This window comes from Ranitomeya variabilis, chromosome 2, assembly GCF_051348905.1.
Source record: "Ranitomeya variabilis isolate aRanVar5 chromosome 2, aRanVar5.hap1, whole genome shotgun sequence".
NCBI lineage: Eukaryota > Metazoa > Chordata > Amphibia > Anura > Dendrobatidae > Ranitomeya > Ranitomeya variabilis.
In genome coordinates, this window is record NC_135233.1 from 142,066,642 (window position 1) to 142,082,039 (window position 15,398).

A 15,398-nucleotide genomic window follows, 5' to 3' on the forward strand; every position below is an offset into this window, starting at 1 on the left:
CTCGGGTGATCACTCATAACCCAAGAGAATGGAAAGTTGTGAGGCCTTAAACATTAGATGGTTGCCTAGTCCTATAAAATTAGCCCGATTGGTGCTAACATGTTGGGGGGGTCTCAAAAAAGAATGGAGTATGGCATGTGAACTCCAAAAAACTCTAAAAACATGACTGCAGTCATCTGCTTTGTTAGAAAAGAAGCTGCCCGTAACCGTATCTTTCCTGGGAAGCCATATCCCTGGAGCGAGAGCATTCAGCCTTCTCTGTATATAAGCATCTATAAGCTTCATGTAAAGTCATATAAAGTACATATAAAGGAGTAGTGAAATGTCTCTGTAACTGTCATTTATGACTGTGAGGGACACCATGCTTGGATCGCCCTACAACCAGAATTCCACTGATCTGAAAGTCAGAGGCGATCCCACCAATTGAAAAGGTGTCACATAAGATAAAACCCCCTTAAAACTTTCCATAGAAATATGCAAGGCCTCTTTAAAAAACAAAACAGCATAAACTCAATTATTGATTTCGCAGCAAAGTGATGATGATCTCATCTTACCTCAGATATAAAGTATAGGGTGCCGCGGTGCCTATATAGCCGGGCTGATGGCTGTAGCTGAATAGCTCTAGTGAGGTCGCTAAGTGCTTCACTGATCCGACCCAGTGGGGACAAAATCTGTACAAGGAAACAAAGGAGGTTGAATACCACCTATCCTATATAATATCGGGTATACCTACGCATGAATATATTTGTGCCCCTCTACATGTATAACATGCTCAGGTTGGCAATACTTCAGCTCATACCCACAGGGATTGGAGTGGCCTAGAAGTGAAGGAGACCTGGCTGCCAAGTAATGCGTGTAGAAAGAAGCAATGTTCTATTCCTGTCCACAACAGTGAACAAGCTCTTAATGTGAACAAGATACTAGTGTCATGGAAGCGAATTAAGAAAAAAATTCTTAAAAACACATGTGACCAGGTCAGTCATGCAATTTACCAAAAAAGCTGTGTGAAAATCGCAGTGTCCTGATGAGGTATATATCTGTGCAACAATGACTCGGTGTAGATGTTGCCCCACAACATTGAGGAAATCATTCTTCTAGTAAAGGACCTTACTGTGCTCCGAAATGCCCAGGAACCATGCACATAACATTTCATAAAGCAACATTTTATGAATCGTTCAAAAAGAGGGTAAAAGACTTGTGTAAATGGGGCACCATGACAAATGCTTGCAAGACATCTATCTATATAATCGTCTAAGGGGTACATCCGTCTGTTTGTCTGTCTGTAACGGAAATCCCGTGACGCTGATTGGTTGAGGCCGGCAGGCCGCGACCAATCAGCGACAGGCTTAGTCTGGCCGCGAATTGGCCCCTCCCTACTCTCCTCAAGTCAGTGCCCCCTCCCTACTCCCCTCCAGTCAGTGCCAATGTGTCGCCCCATCCCGGACCAACTTTTTACTATTGATGCTGCCTTTGCAGCATCAATAGTAAAAACATATGCTAAAAATAAAAAATTGTGCTATTCTCACCTTCCGACGTCCACCGTTGCGCGCAATGCAGCCGCCAGCTTCCATTCCCAGAGATGCATTGTGAAATTACCCAGATGGCTTAGCAGTCTCGCGAGACCGCTAAGTCATCTGGGTAATTTTGCAATGCATCTCTGGGAACGGAAGCTGGCGGCCGCACCGCGCGCGTCGGGACAGCTTAGATGGATGCCGGAGTGTGAGTATATAACTATTTTTTATTTTAATTTTTTTTTTTTGTTTTTTTGTTTTTTTTTAAACAGGGATATGGTGCCCACACTGCTATATACTACGTGGCCTGTGTTACATACTGCGTGGCCTGTGTTACATACTGCGTGGCCTGTGTTACATACTGCGTGGCCTGTGTTACATACTGCGTGGCCTGTGTTACATACTGCGTGGCCTGTGTTACATACTGCGTGGCCTGTGTTACATACTGCGTGGCCTGTGTTACATACTGCGTGGCCTGTGTTACATACTGCGTGGCCTGTGTTACATACTGCGTGGCCTGTGTTACATACTGCGTGGCCTGTGCTACGTACTACGTGGGCTGTGCTATATATTACGTGGGCTGCGTTATATACTACGTGGGCTGTGCTATATATTACGTGGCTGCTATATACTACGTGGGCTGTGCTATATATTACGTGGGTTGTGTTATATACTATGTGGCTGCTATATATTACGTGGGCTGTGTTATATACTATGTGGCTGCTATATATTACGTGGGCTGTGTTATATACTGCCTGGCTGCTATATACTATGTGGGCTGTGTTATATACTGCGTGGGCTGTGTTATATACTGCGTGGGCTGTGTTATATACTGCGTGGGCTGTGTTATATACTGCGTGGGCTGTGTTCTATACTGCGTGGGCTGTGTTATATACTGCGTGGGCTGTGTTATATACTGCGTGGGCTGTGTTATATACTGCGTGGGCTGTGTTATATACTGCGTGGGCTGTGTTATATACTGCGTGGGCTGTGTTATATACTGCGTGGGCTGTGTTATATACTGCGTGGGCTGTGTTATATACTGCGTGGGCTGTGTTATATACTGCGTGGGCTGTGTTATATACTGCGTGGGCTGTGTTATATACTGCGTGGCTGTGCTATATACTGCGTGGCTGTGCTATATACTGCGTGGCTGTGCTATATACTGCGTGGCTGTGCTATATACTGCGTGGCTGTGCTATATACTGCGTGGCTGTGCTATATACTGCGTGGCTGTGCTATATACTGCGTGGCTGTGCTATATACTGCGTGGCTGTGCTATATACTACGTGGGCTGTGCTATATATTACGTGGGCTGTGTTATATACTGCGTGGGCTGTGTTATATACTACGTGGCTGAGCTATATACTGCGTGGCTGAGCTATATACTGCGTGGCTGAGCTATATACTGCGTGGCTGAGCTATATACTGCGTGGCTGAGCTATATACTGCGTGGCTGAGCTATATACTGCGTGGCTGAGCTATATACTGCGTGGCTGAGCTATATACTGCGTGGCTGAGCTATATACTGCGTGGCTGAGCTATATACTGCGTGGCTGAGCTATATACTGCGTGGCTGAGCTATATACTGCGTGGCTGAGCTATATACTGCGTGGCTGAGCTATATACTGCGTGGCTGAGCTATATACTGCGTGGCTGAGCTATATACTGCGTGGCTGAGCTATATACTGCGTGGCTGAGCTATATACTGCGTGGCTGTGCTATATACTGCGTGGCTGTGCTATATACTGTGTGGCTGTGCTATATACTACGTGGCAGTGCCTAAGCGCGACGTACATACATACATACTCTAGAATACCCGACGCGTTAAGGTACCTTCACACGAAGCGACGCTGCAGCGATAGCGACAACGATGTCGATCGCTGCAGCGTCGCTGTTTGGTCGCTGGAGAGCTGTCACACAGACCGCTCTCCAGCGATCAACTATGCCGAGGTCCCCTGGTAACCAGGGTAAACATCGGGTAACTAAGCGCAGGGCCGCGCTTAGTAACCCGATGTTTACCCTGGTTACCAGCGTAAAATCTAAAAAAAACAAACAGCACATACTTACATTCACGTCCCCCTGCGTCCACTTCCTGACTGACTGAGCGCCGTACAGTGAGAGCAGAGCGGTGACGTCACCGCTGTGCTGCTTTCACTTTCACTTTGCGGCGCTGAGTCAGAGGAGGAAGCAGACTGCAGGGGACGCAATGTGAGTATGTGCTGTTTGTTTTTTTTACATTTTACGCTAGTAACCAGGGTAAACATCGGGTAACTAAGCGCGGCCCTGCGCTTAGTAACCCGATGTTTACCCTGGTTACCAGTGTAAAATATCGCTGGTATCGTTGCTTTTGCTTTCAAACACAACGATACACAGCGATCGGACGACCAAATAAAGTTCTGGACTTTATTCAGCGACCAGCGACATCACAGCAGGATCCTGATCGCTGCTGCGTGTCAAACGAAACGATATCGCTAGCGAGGACGCTGCAACGTCACGGATTGCTAGCGATATCGTTATAATGTCGTTTCGTGTGAAGGTACCTTTAGAATCGGGCCACCATCTACCGTAGTCTGCTATAAAAGGCTTGCTCAGTACAGTCAGCAGTCCCCAATAAACATTAGCATTTTGAATAAATCTGCTAATAGTCAATGAATAGAAACTTTTCACAAAGAAGCTAAAAACTTCTCCTTAAGAAGTGCAGCTCTAACAGATGATTTTTTACAATATTGATCTAATGCCATTTGTAACACAAATCTCTCGTCTTCAGGTGCACTCTTTGTGCACTGCTGTAAAGCTGTGACACTGACTGAGGAGGATAAACCTGGAGATCTCCTCAAGCACAACATGGGTGAAAACACTTCTATGTCTATCTGCAGGCAGGTATTACAATTCCCGCAGTAGAGGGAGAGTGGTGTGCAAGAAGGTTGGCAGTAATTCTACAGTTCCCTAATATGCTACAAGTGTGCACGTCCCACAAGATGGGTACATCACTTACTTCTGCTCTCTGCTCATATACTTCTGGGTGATCCGGCTCCAAACTGATAACACGGCTCAGCTCAAATAATGCTAACTCGGCATTTTTTATATCCTTGAAGACAGTAAAAGGAGAAAAATAGTGAATAGTGGAAAATAAACCCAATAGCCTCACATTAATATTATCACAGATGGTGAAGACATAAAGGGATGAGTGCCATGCACAGCTGCCTGACTGCACACGTACAATAGTAGACACAAAAGTTACCCTTATGGAATCAATGTAACTTATTTCAATGTAATGACTGATTGAAAATCAACATATTTCTGTGGGCACAACAAAAAAAAAAAAAAAAGACCAAGAACCCACAGTAAAATTTAAACCGTAATTAATCTTTAATTATCATTGCTTATACACCATCGGAAAAAATTACCATTACTTGGAATAAAGGAGTATATTAACCTTAGTACAGAAGGAACATACACAATCAATTTTTGACAATTGAATATATAATATATACCTCAACATTAAAATATACTCTTTGGTTTTTTTTTTTTCAAGCGTGCAAAAATGTGTACATGTAGAACATTGCAGAGATATATTTCAGTACAATTATGTCATCTGTGGAAATATACTACCTATACCTATATATTAAAATTAGTTACTAATATATATTTTTTCCAACGTTTTTATCAGCAGTTTTCGCTTGAGCTTCGGTTAAAAGCATTTCTATAATCAGCAGCTCCAGTTACTATTAGAAACAATGGATTGAAGAGGTTTACTGACTTCCACAGGACGGTATTCTAGGCAGAGGTCAATGCGCAGGAAGGGGGAAGAGGTGAGCTTTGATCATCACCTATGATGAATGGCGAGTTCTGGCTAACTTACTGTACATGGAGGCATTATCTGTCACTGTAATCCAGCCTTAAGTAATAATCACTGCTGAAAACTCCTTTTTATTATTTTATTATTAGACTTGGTAGCCGCAGTGAAAACTGCAAGATTTTACAATTATTTTCTATATGAACACTTTTCCTTTTAATTCTGATAAAGTGATCACTTATTGCCCCTAAAGTAAATGTGAAGAAAAAGAACCATCCTGGAAGTCTCCTGTAATCTCCTGTAATCTCAGTGATACAGGGCTTCCTTCACAATGTAGTCACTTCATAATAGTGAAAGGAGTACAGTCCTCTGCTCTCTGGTTCACTCTTTAAAGGGAAACCGTCACCGCAGACAATGCCATTTACCTGCAGATACAGTATAAGGTTAATCTGCAGGTTAGTTATGTTAGAATGCAGCCCGGCCACCTTACTGAAAGTGTGGCTACCAGGAGAAAATGAACGCATTTTCTCCAGGAAGCCGCCGGCTTTTAGTCAATGAGGCACTAAGCAGCTGCTGTTACCACTTGCTACCTGCTGTAAACACGTCACTGGCACTCGGACAGCTCGCTATGCAGCGGATCTGTGCAGAGCTAGCGGTCAAAGTTTGTGCAATAAAGCTGCTGCTCACAGAATACTGAGCAGTGACTGTAGCCACACAGTGCTGTGTAACGGCTACCGAAAAGAACTTCATTTTCTCAGATGAGCCGATTTTCTGTTAGGTGGCCGAAAACAGAACCGTAATGCACTCAAACTGCTGACTAAGTCTATGACTGCAGGTTAATAGAGTTTTCCATAAGAAAGAATCCCTTCAAAAGGAACTTTTGAGCTCATTAACTGTGCACTTTGGGCTTTAAAGTGGCCTTTAGCAATCAGCCCCTAGTATGTAAAACATAATACATGTATCACTTACCTGAAGTCCTTTTTTACCATAGGCGATTCCTCGGCCATATATAGCACTCACAAGATCTGCATCCTCCTAATAAAAAACATAATTTTTACTAAATAGATCAAGTAACCGACTTTTACTAAACGTTAAACAAGAATAACCCACAATAACAGCACATCCTTCGCTAAACAGACAGTAAAAACTTGGAATCATACATCTCCACCTTAAATGATGTGGTTTTGCCATATATTGGCACAAGAATTCGGCTGCGAATACCGAGATAAGAGATAGAGAGAGACAGAATATATATCCATCTAGTCTAGCCATTGACAAGGTTAAAAAAAAAAAGATATTTATTTGATATAATTTTCTCCTTCAAACTTTGCTTGTCAAAGAATGCTCCCTTTACAGCAATTACAGCATTGCAGACCTTTGACATTCTAGCAGTTAATTTGCTGAGGTAATCTGGAGAAATGTCACCCCATGCTTCCAGAAGTCCCTCCCACAAGTTGGCTTGGCTTGATGGGCACTTTTTGCTTACCATATGGTCAAGCTGCTCCCACAACAGCTCAATGGGGTTGAGATCTGGTGACTGCGCTGGCCACTCCATTACAGAGAGAATACCAGCTGCCTGCTTCTTCCCTAAATAGTTCTTGCATAATTTGGAGGGGTACTTTGGGTCATTGTCCTGTTGTAGGATGAAATTTGCTCCAATCAAGCGCTGTCCACAGGGTATGGCATGGCATTGCAAAACGGAGTGATAGCCTCCCTTATTCAAAATCCCTTTTAACTTGTACAAATCTCCACTTTACCAGCACCAAAGCAACCACAGACCATCACATTACCTCCACCATGCTTGACAGATGGCGTCAGGCACTCTTCCAGCATCTTTTCAGTTGTTCTGCATCTCACAAATGTTCTTCTGTGTGATCCAAACACCTCAAACTTGGATTTGTCTGCCATAACACTTTTTTCCAATCTTCCACTGTCCAATGTCTGTGTTCTTTTGCCCATATTATTCTTTTCCTTTTATTAACCAGTCGCAGATATGGCTTTTTCTTGGCCACTCTGCCCTGAAGGCCAGCATCCCATAGTCACCTCTTCACTGTAGACGTTGACACTGGCCTTTTGGGAGTACTATTTAATGAAACTGCCAGTTGAGGACCTGTGAGGCGTCGATTTCTCAAACTACAGACTCTAATGTACTTGTCTTGTTGCTCAGTTGTGCAGCGGGGCCTCCCACTTCTCTTTCTACTCTGTTTAGAGCCCGTTTGTGCTCTCCTCTGAAGGGAGTCGTACACACCGTTGTAGGAAATCTTCAGTTTCTTGGCAATTTCTCGCATGGAATAGCCTTCATTTCTAAGAACAAGAATAGACTGTCGAGTTTCACGTGAAAGTTCTTTTTTCTGGCCATTTTAAGAGTTTAATGGAACCAACAAATGTAATGCTCCAGATTCTCAACTAGCTCAAAGGAAGGTCAGGTTTATAGGTTCTCTAATCAAACTGTTTTCATCTGTGCTAACATACTTGCACAAGGGTTTTCAAGGGTATCCTAACCATCCATTAGCCTTCTTACACAGCTAGCAAACACAAAGTACCATAAGAACACTGGAGTGATGGTTGTTGGAACTGGGCCTCTATACACCTATGAAGATATTGCATTACAAACCAGACGTTTGCAGCTAGAATAGTCATTTACCGCATTAACAATGTATAGAGTGTATTTCTGAATCATTAATGTTAGCTTAATTGGAAAAAAATGATTTTCTTTAAAAAAATAAGGACATTTTTGTGTGACCCTAAACTTTTGAACGGGTGTGGGCGTGCGTGCGTGTGTGTAATATATCTACTATATAATTGTCTAAGGGGTACTTCCGTCTTTCTGTCTGTGTCACGGATATTCATTGGTCGCGGCCTCTGTCTGTCATGGAATCCAAGTCGCTGATTGGTCTCGCCAGCTGCCTGTCATGGCTGCCGCGACCAATCAGCGACGGCCACAGTCCGATTAGTCCCTCCCTACTCCCCTGCAGTCAGTGCCCGGCGCCCGCTCCATACTCCCCACAGTCACCGCTCACACAGGGTTAATGCCAGCGGTAACGGACCGCGTTATGCCGCGGGTAACTCACTCCGTTACCGCCGCTATTACCCCTGTGTGACCAAGTTTTTACTATTGATGCTGCCTATGCAGCGTCAATAGTAAAAACATCTAATGTTAAAAAAAAATGTAAAAAAAATAAAAAATCATTATATACTCACCTACGCCGCCTTTCCCGCTTCTCGTGATGCTCCGGTGACCGCTCCATGCAAGCGGCAGGTTCCGGTGGCAAGGACCGCGACGTCATCACAGCTCCTGCGCGAGAAGGACCTGCCATGACGTCACGGTCATGTGACCGCGACGTCATCATACGCTGGGACCGGAAGCTGCCGCCTGCACCGCACACAGGTGACAGAACTACAAGGGTACCCTCGGAAGGTGAGTATATGTTTATTTTTTATGTTTTAACCTGTGACATACGTGGCTGGGCAATATACTACGTGACTGGCCAATATACTACGTGGCTCTGTGCTGTATACTACGTCGCTGTGCAATATACTACATGGCTCTGTGCTGTATACTACGTCGCTGAGCAATATACTACGTGGCTCTGTGCTGTATACTACTTCACTGGGCAATATACTACGTGGCTCTGTGCTGTATACTACGTGGCTCTGTGCTGTATACGTCGTCGCTGTGCAATATACTACGTGGCTCTGTGCTGTATACTACTTCACTGGGCAATATACTACGTGGCTCTGTGCTGTATACTACGTGGCTCTGTGCTGTATACGTCGTCGCTGTGCAATATACTACGTGGCTCTGTGCTGTATACTACGTCGCTGTGCAATATACTACGTGGCTCTGTGCTGTATACTACTTCACTGGGCAATATACTAAGTGGCTCTGTGCTGTATACTACGTCGCTGTGCAATACACTACGTGGCTCTGTGCTGTATACTACGTAACTGGCCAATATACTACGTAACTGGGCAATATGCTACGTCGCTGTGCAATATACTACGTGGCTCTGTGCTGTATACTACGTCACTGGGCAATATACTACGTCGCTGGGCAATTTACTACGTGGCTGGGCAATATACTACGTGGGCAGTGTTAGGCTACGTTCACATTTGCGTTGTGCGCCGCAGCGTCGGCGACGCAACGCACAACGCAAATGTGAACGCATGCACAAAGCAGCGTTTTGTGACGAATGCGTCCACTTTTGCATGGTTTTGGGCGCAGAAAAAACTGTAACTTGCTGCATCCTCTGCGCCCTGACGCATGCACCACAGCGACGCATGCATCACAAAACACAAGTGCAACGCATGTCCATGCGCCCCCATGTTAAATATAGGGGCGCATGACGCATGCGGCGACACTGCAGCGCCCGAAGCTGCGGCGCCGAACGCAAATGTGAACGTAGCCTTATATACTACGTGGGCTGTGCTATATACTACGTGGACATGCATATTCTAGAATACCCGATGCGTTAGAATCGGGCCACCATTTAGTATATATATATATATATATATATATATATATATATATATATATATATATATATATATATATATATATATATATATAAAATTGTCTAAGGGGTACTTCCGTCTTTCTGTCGGCAACTTCCGTCACGGAAATCCCGCGTCGCTGATTGGTCTCGCCAGCTGCCTGTCATGGCTGCCGTGACCAAACAGCGACGGGCACAGTCCGATTAGTCCCTCCCTACTCCCCTGCAGTCAGTGCCCGGCGCCCGCTCCATACTCCCCTCCAATCACGCTCACACAGGCTAAATGCCAGCGGTAACGGACTGCGTTATGCCGCGGGTAACGCACTCCGTTACCGCTGCTATTAACCCTGTGTCCCCCCAACTTTTTACTATTGATGCTGCCTATGCAGCATCAATAGTAAAAAGATCTAATGTTAAAAATAATAAAAAAACAAAAAACCTGCTATTCTCACCTTCCGGCGTTCGACGATGCGCTCGCGCCTGCCGTCATCTTCCGTTCCAAGAGATGCATTGCGAAATTACCCAGAAGACTTAGCAGTCTCGCGAGTCCGCTAAGTCATCTGGGTAATTTCACAATGCATCCTGGGAACGGAAGATGGCGGCAGCCGCGTGCGCATCGCCAGAGCTTCGCTGGATCCCGGCGGGTGAGTATATTTTAATTATTATTTTTTTTTTAACAGGGATATGGTGCCCACACTGCTAAATACTACGTGGGCTGTGTTATATACTGCGTGGCTGCTATATACTACATGGGCAGTGTTATATACTGTGTGGCCTGTGCTATATACTACGTCGCCTGTGTGCCTGTATTATATACTGCGTGACTGCTATATACTGCATGGGCTGTGCTATATACTACGTGCCCTGTGTTATATACTGCGTGGCCTGTGTTATATACTACATCGCCTGTGTTATATACTGCGTGGCTGCTATATACTGTGTGGGCTGTGTTATATAGTACGTGGGCTGTGTTATATAGCGTGTGGCTGCTATATACTACGTGGCCAGTGTTAGATACTATGTGGGCTGTGTTTTGTACTGCGTGGGCTGTGCTATATATTACGTGGCCAGTGTTATATACTGCGTGGCTGCTATATACTGCGTGGCCTGTGTTATATAGTACGTGGGCTGTGTTATATACTGCGTGGCCACTGTTATATATTGCGTGGCCTGTATTAACGCATCGGGTATTCTACAATATTTATGTATGTATATAGCAGCCACATAGTACGTGGCCTGTGCTGTATACTATTTGTCTGCTATATACTACATGGCTTCTATATACTACGTGGCCGCTATATACATACATATTCTAGAATACCCGATGCGTTAGAATTGGGCCACCATCTAGTGTATGTATATATATAAAATGTTTGAAGAAGAAAACGGAGTGCACTCACCAATCTTCAAAAAATAAGCTTTATTGAATCTTCATAAAAAATTCCATTGCCGGGAGGTCGAGAAATCGCGCAGTGCTGGCGCTTCAACGGGTCTGTACCGTACAGACCCGTTGAAGCGCCAGCACTGCGCGAAACGGCCATAGTCTCTTCCTGCTCGCTGTAGCCCCATTTCTCGACCTCCCGGCAATGGAATTTTTTATGAAGATTCAATAAAGCTTATTTTTTGAAGATTGGTGAGTGCACTCCGTTTTCTTCTTCAAACATTTTATGGATTGTGATTATTTTTCTATTGATGTGCACCCGAAATCGTCTAGTGTGGCTGCTGTTGGATTTTAGATCTATTGTCCTGCATACCGGCTTTCTTCGTTTGGAGGATTACAGGCAGTGCCGTTCAACTTTTCTGTTATATATATATATATATATATATATATATATATATATATATATATATATATATATATATATATATATATATATATATACAGGTCCTTCTCAAAAAATTAGCATATAGTGTTAAATTTCATTATTTACCATAATGTAATGATTACAATTAAACTTTCATATATTATAGATTCATTATCCACCAACTGAAATTTGTCAGGTCTTTTATTGTTTTAATACTGATGATTTTGGCCTACAACTCCTGATAACCCAAAAAACCTGTCTCAATAAATTAGCATATTTCACCCGTCCAATCAAATAAAAGTGTTTTTTAATAACAAACAAAAAAACCATCAAATAATAATGTTCAGTTATGCACTCAATACTTGGCCAGGAATCCTTTGGCAGAAATGACTGCTTCAATGCGGCGTGGCATGGAGGCAATCAGCCTGTGACACTGCTGAGATGTTATGGAGGCCCAGGATGCTTCAATAGCGGCCTTAAGCTCATCCAGAGTGTTGGGTCTTGCGTCTCTCAACTTTCTCTTCACAATATCCCACAGATTCTCTATGGGGTTCAGGTCAGGAGAGTTGGCAGGCCAATTGAGCACAGTAATACCATGGTCAGTAAACCATTTACCAGTGGTTTTGGCACTGTGAGCAGGTGCCAGGTCATGCTGAAAAATGAAATCTTCATCTCCATAAAGCATTTCAGCCGATGGAAGCATGAAGTGCTCCAAAATCTCCTGATAGCTAGCTGCATTGACCCTGCCCTTGATGAAACACAGTGGACCAACACCAGCAGCTGACATGGCACCCCACACCATCACTGACTGTGGGTACTTGACACTGGACTTCAGGCATTTTGGCATTTCCTTCTCCCCAGTCTTCCTCCAGACTCTGGCACCTTGATTTCCGAATGACATGCAAAATTTGCTTTCATCAGAAAAAAGTACTTGGGACCACTTAGCAACAGTCCAGTGCTGCTTCTCTGTAGCCCAGGTCAGGCGCTTCTGCCGCTGTTTATGGTTCAAAAGTGGCTTTACCTGGGGAATGCGGCACCTGTAGCCCATTTCCTGCACACGCCTGTGCACGGTGGCTCTGGATGTTTCCACACCAGACTCAGTCCACTGCTTCCTCAGGTTCCCCAAGGTCTGGAATCGGTCCTTCTCCACAATCTTCCTCAGGGTCCGGTCACCTCTTCTCGTTGTACAGCGTTTTCTGCCACATTTTTTCCTTCCAACAGACTTACCATTGAGGTGCCTTGATACAGCACTCTGGGAACAGCCTATTTGTTGAGAAATTTCTTTCTGGGTCTTACCCTCTTGCTTGAGGGTGTCAATGATGGCCTTCTTGACATCTGTCAGGTCGCTAGTCTTACCCATGATGGGGGTTTTGAGTAATGAACCAGGCAGGGAGTTTTTAAAAGCCTCAGGTATCTTTTGCATGTGTTTAGAGATAATTAGTTGATTCAGAAGATTAGGGTAATAGGTCGTTTAGAGAACCTTTTCTTGATATGCTAATTTATTGAGACAGGTTTTTTGGGTTATCAGGAGTTGTATGCCAAAATCATCAGGATTAAAACAATAAAAGACCTGACAAATTTCAGTTGGTGGATAATGAATCTATAATATATGAAAGTTTAATTGTAATCATTACATTATGGTAAATAATGAAATTTAACACTATATGCTAATTTTTTGAGAAGGACCTGTATATATATATATATGTATATATATATATATATATATATATATATATATATATATATATATATATATATATATATATATATATATATATATATATATATATATATATATATATATATATATATATATATATATTTATTATATATGGGGGTGCGTCATATAGTCCGGATGTACCGGCTCTGGATGTGGTGGGGAGGTGGGGGAGCGGCAGCGCGTCACAGGATGCAGGAGCCTGCTGCTGCAGCTAGCACCTTTGCCTGCTGTTAAAGAGAAATAAATATTCACTGCTCTCCATGCACATGGGAGTGGAGAGTAGTGAATATTCATATCTCTTTAATACCAGACAGGGTTTCATGTGGGTCCGCTGCCTCAGGGAATGAATATTCACTGCTCTCCACTCCCATAGGCGTGGAGAGCAGTGAATATTCATTGATCTTTAATAGCCGTCATAGTAGCAGCAGCCGCCAGATTCCTGCAGTTGCCAGCCTATCACATGTGCCCTCTGTTAAAGACAATAAATATTCACTGCTCTTTTTTAAACAAATCTGGCAACATGTTTTTTGTTTTTTTTCCCCCATCTGGCTTCTAATAAGTAGCCTGATCAAAACTCGTTCTGTCCTTACGAATAAAAAAAAAAAACACACTTGGAAAACAAAAAACTGAGTGACTAGTGTGAAAAGTGTGCGATTATTTTATTTATTTTTTGAAGCTTGTGATATGAAAAATTAAAAGAAAAGAAAACATGACATTACTCAATAAAGAAAAAAAATGTATACGGTATGTATGTAACACTAAACAGTAGCTTTTTTTTTTTTAGGAATGATAGCTTCTGTTTAATGATGGAAACTATGTCACACTAGATCAGTCAATGGTATAGCAAAAAAAAAAAAAAAAGGTATATTATTTATAAAAAATAAAAATAGAAATAACAAACCTACCTGAAGCATTGAAGAGAAATGTTTTACAGCCTCATCATGCAGGCCACTGCCTATTAATACATATCCTATAGCTTGAACATAAAAACAAAAATATTTAATTAATGACTAGCATGAAGTAATCTCAAAAGGATTAATAAAATGGCTTGAACTGTACATAAGACACCATTTCCACAAACCAATAAGACAAGATAATAGGCGATTTTTACACAAGTTTAGAACAGAGTGAAATATAGGAAACGTCAGATCCAGTAGAGATATCTCTCGCTAAATTTGTGAGTCTTGCATCAACAATTTTAATAGAAAGGGCAATGTTCACACAAAATGAATCCACCCCCGACAGATCACATGTGGATTCTGGTCCGCTAAATGTGGTCAGGTGCGGTTACCTGATGCATAATCCGCATCAAGAATTTCAAATCACGCACAAAATCATCAATGGGAGGTGGAATACATGGAGATTTTGGCTCAGAATCCAAGTGACATTTCAGTTTTGTTACTTTAAAATGACACAAAGCTTCCACTATCAATGAAAAAAAATAACCTTACCCCATGGATATTACCACTATCTTTATTTTTATGTTATCTAATTTAATTCTCTAATTGATATCTAAATTCCCTCGAAATCCTAGTTGGAGGATAACTGCTATTTTAACTTTATAAATGCTCCTTGCCTAATGAAATTTACAGTGCTCAGCATAAATGAGCACACCCCATCTATATATATATATAATTGTCTAAGGGGTATTTCCGTCTTTCTATCCTCAACTTCCGTCAGGGAAATCCCGCGTCGCTGATTGGTCTCGGCAGCTGCCTGTCATGGCTGCCGCGACCAATCAGCGATGGGCACAGTCCGATTAGTCCCTCCCCTACTGTCAGTGCCCGGCCCCCGCTCCATAATCCCCTCTAGTCACCGCTCACACAGGGTTAATGGCAGCGGTAACGAGCCGCGGTGTAACTCACTCTGTTACCGCTGCTATTAACCCTGTGTGTCCCCAACAATTTACTATTGATGTTGCCTATGCAGCATCAATAGTAAAAATATGTCATGTTAAAAATAATTAAAAAACCAAAAAACCTGCTATACTCACCATCCGCCGCCTTTGCCGCTCCTCGCGACGCTCCGGTGACCGCTCCATGCAAGCGGCAGGTTTCGGTGGCAAGGATG

General features: G+C 43.1%; 1 protein-coding gene across 4 annotated transcripts in view; it reads right to left on the minus strand.

The window, feature by feature from the left end:
• Positions 1–15,398, minus strand: part of TTC13 (tetratricopeptide repeat domain 13) — a 141,751-nt gene that overhangs the window by 75,054 nt on the left and 51,299 nt on the right. For all 4 annotated transcript variants that reach the window (XR_013221076.1, XM_077283043.1, XM_077283042.1 and 1 more), the window contains 4 exons: positions 14,234–14,304; positions 6,280–6,345; positions 4,510–4,602; positions 555–671 (listed from right to left, as the gene is read on the minus strand). Coding sequence is in view for 3 of the 4 variants with exons in the window: in XM_077283043.1 (XP_077139158.1) it covers positions 555–671; positions 4,510–4,602; positions 6,280–6,345; positions 14,234–14,304 (347 nt within the window). In the remaining variant the exon portion in view is untranslated. The remainder of the gene's footprint in view (positions 1–554; positions 672–4,509; positions 4,603–6,279; positions 6,346–14,233; positions 14,305–15,398) is intronic.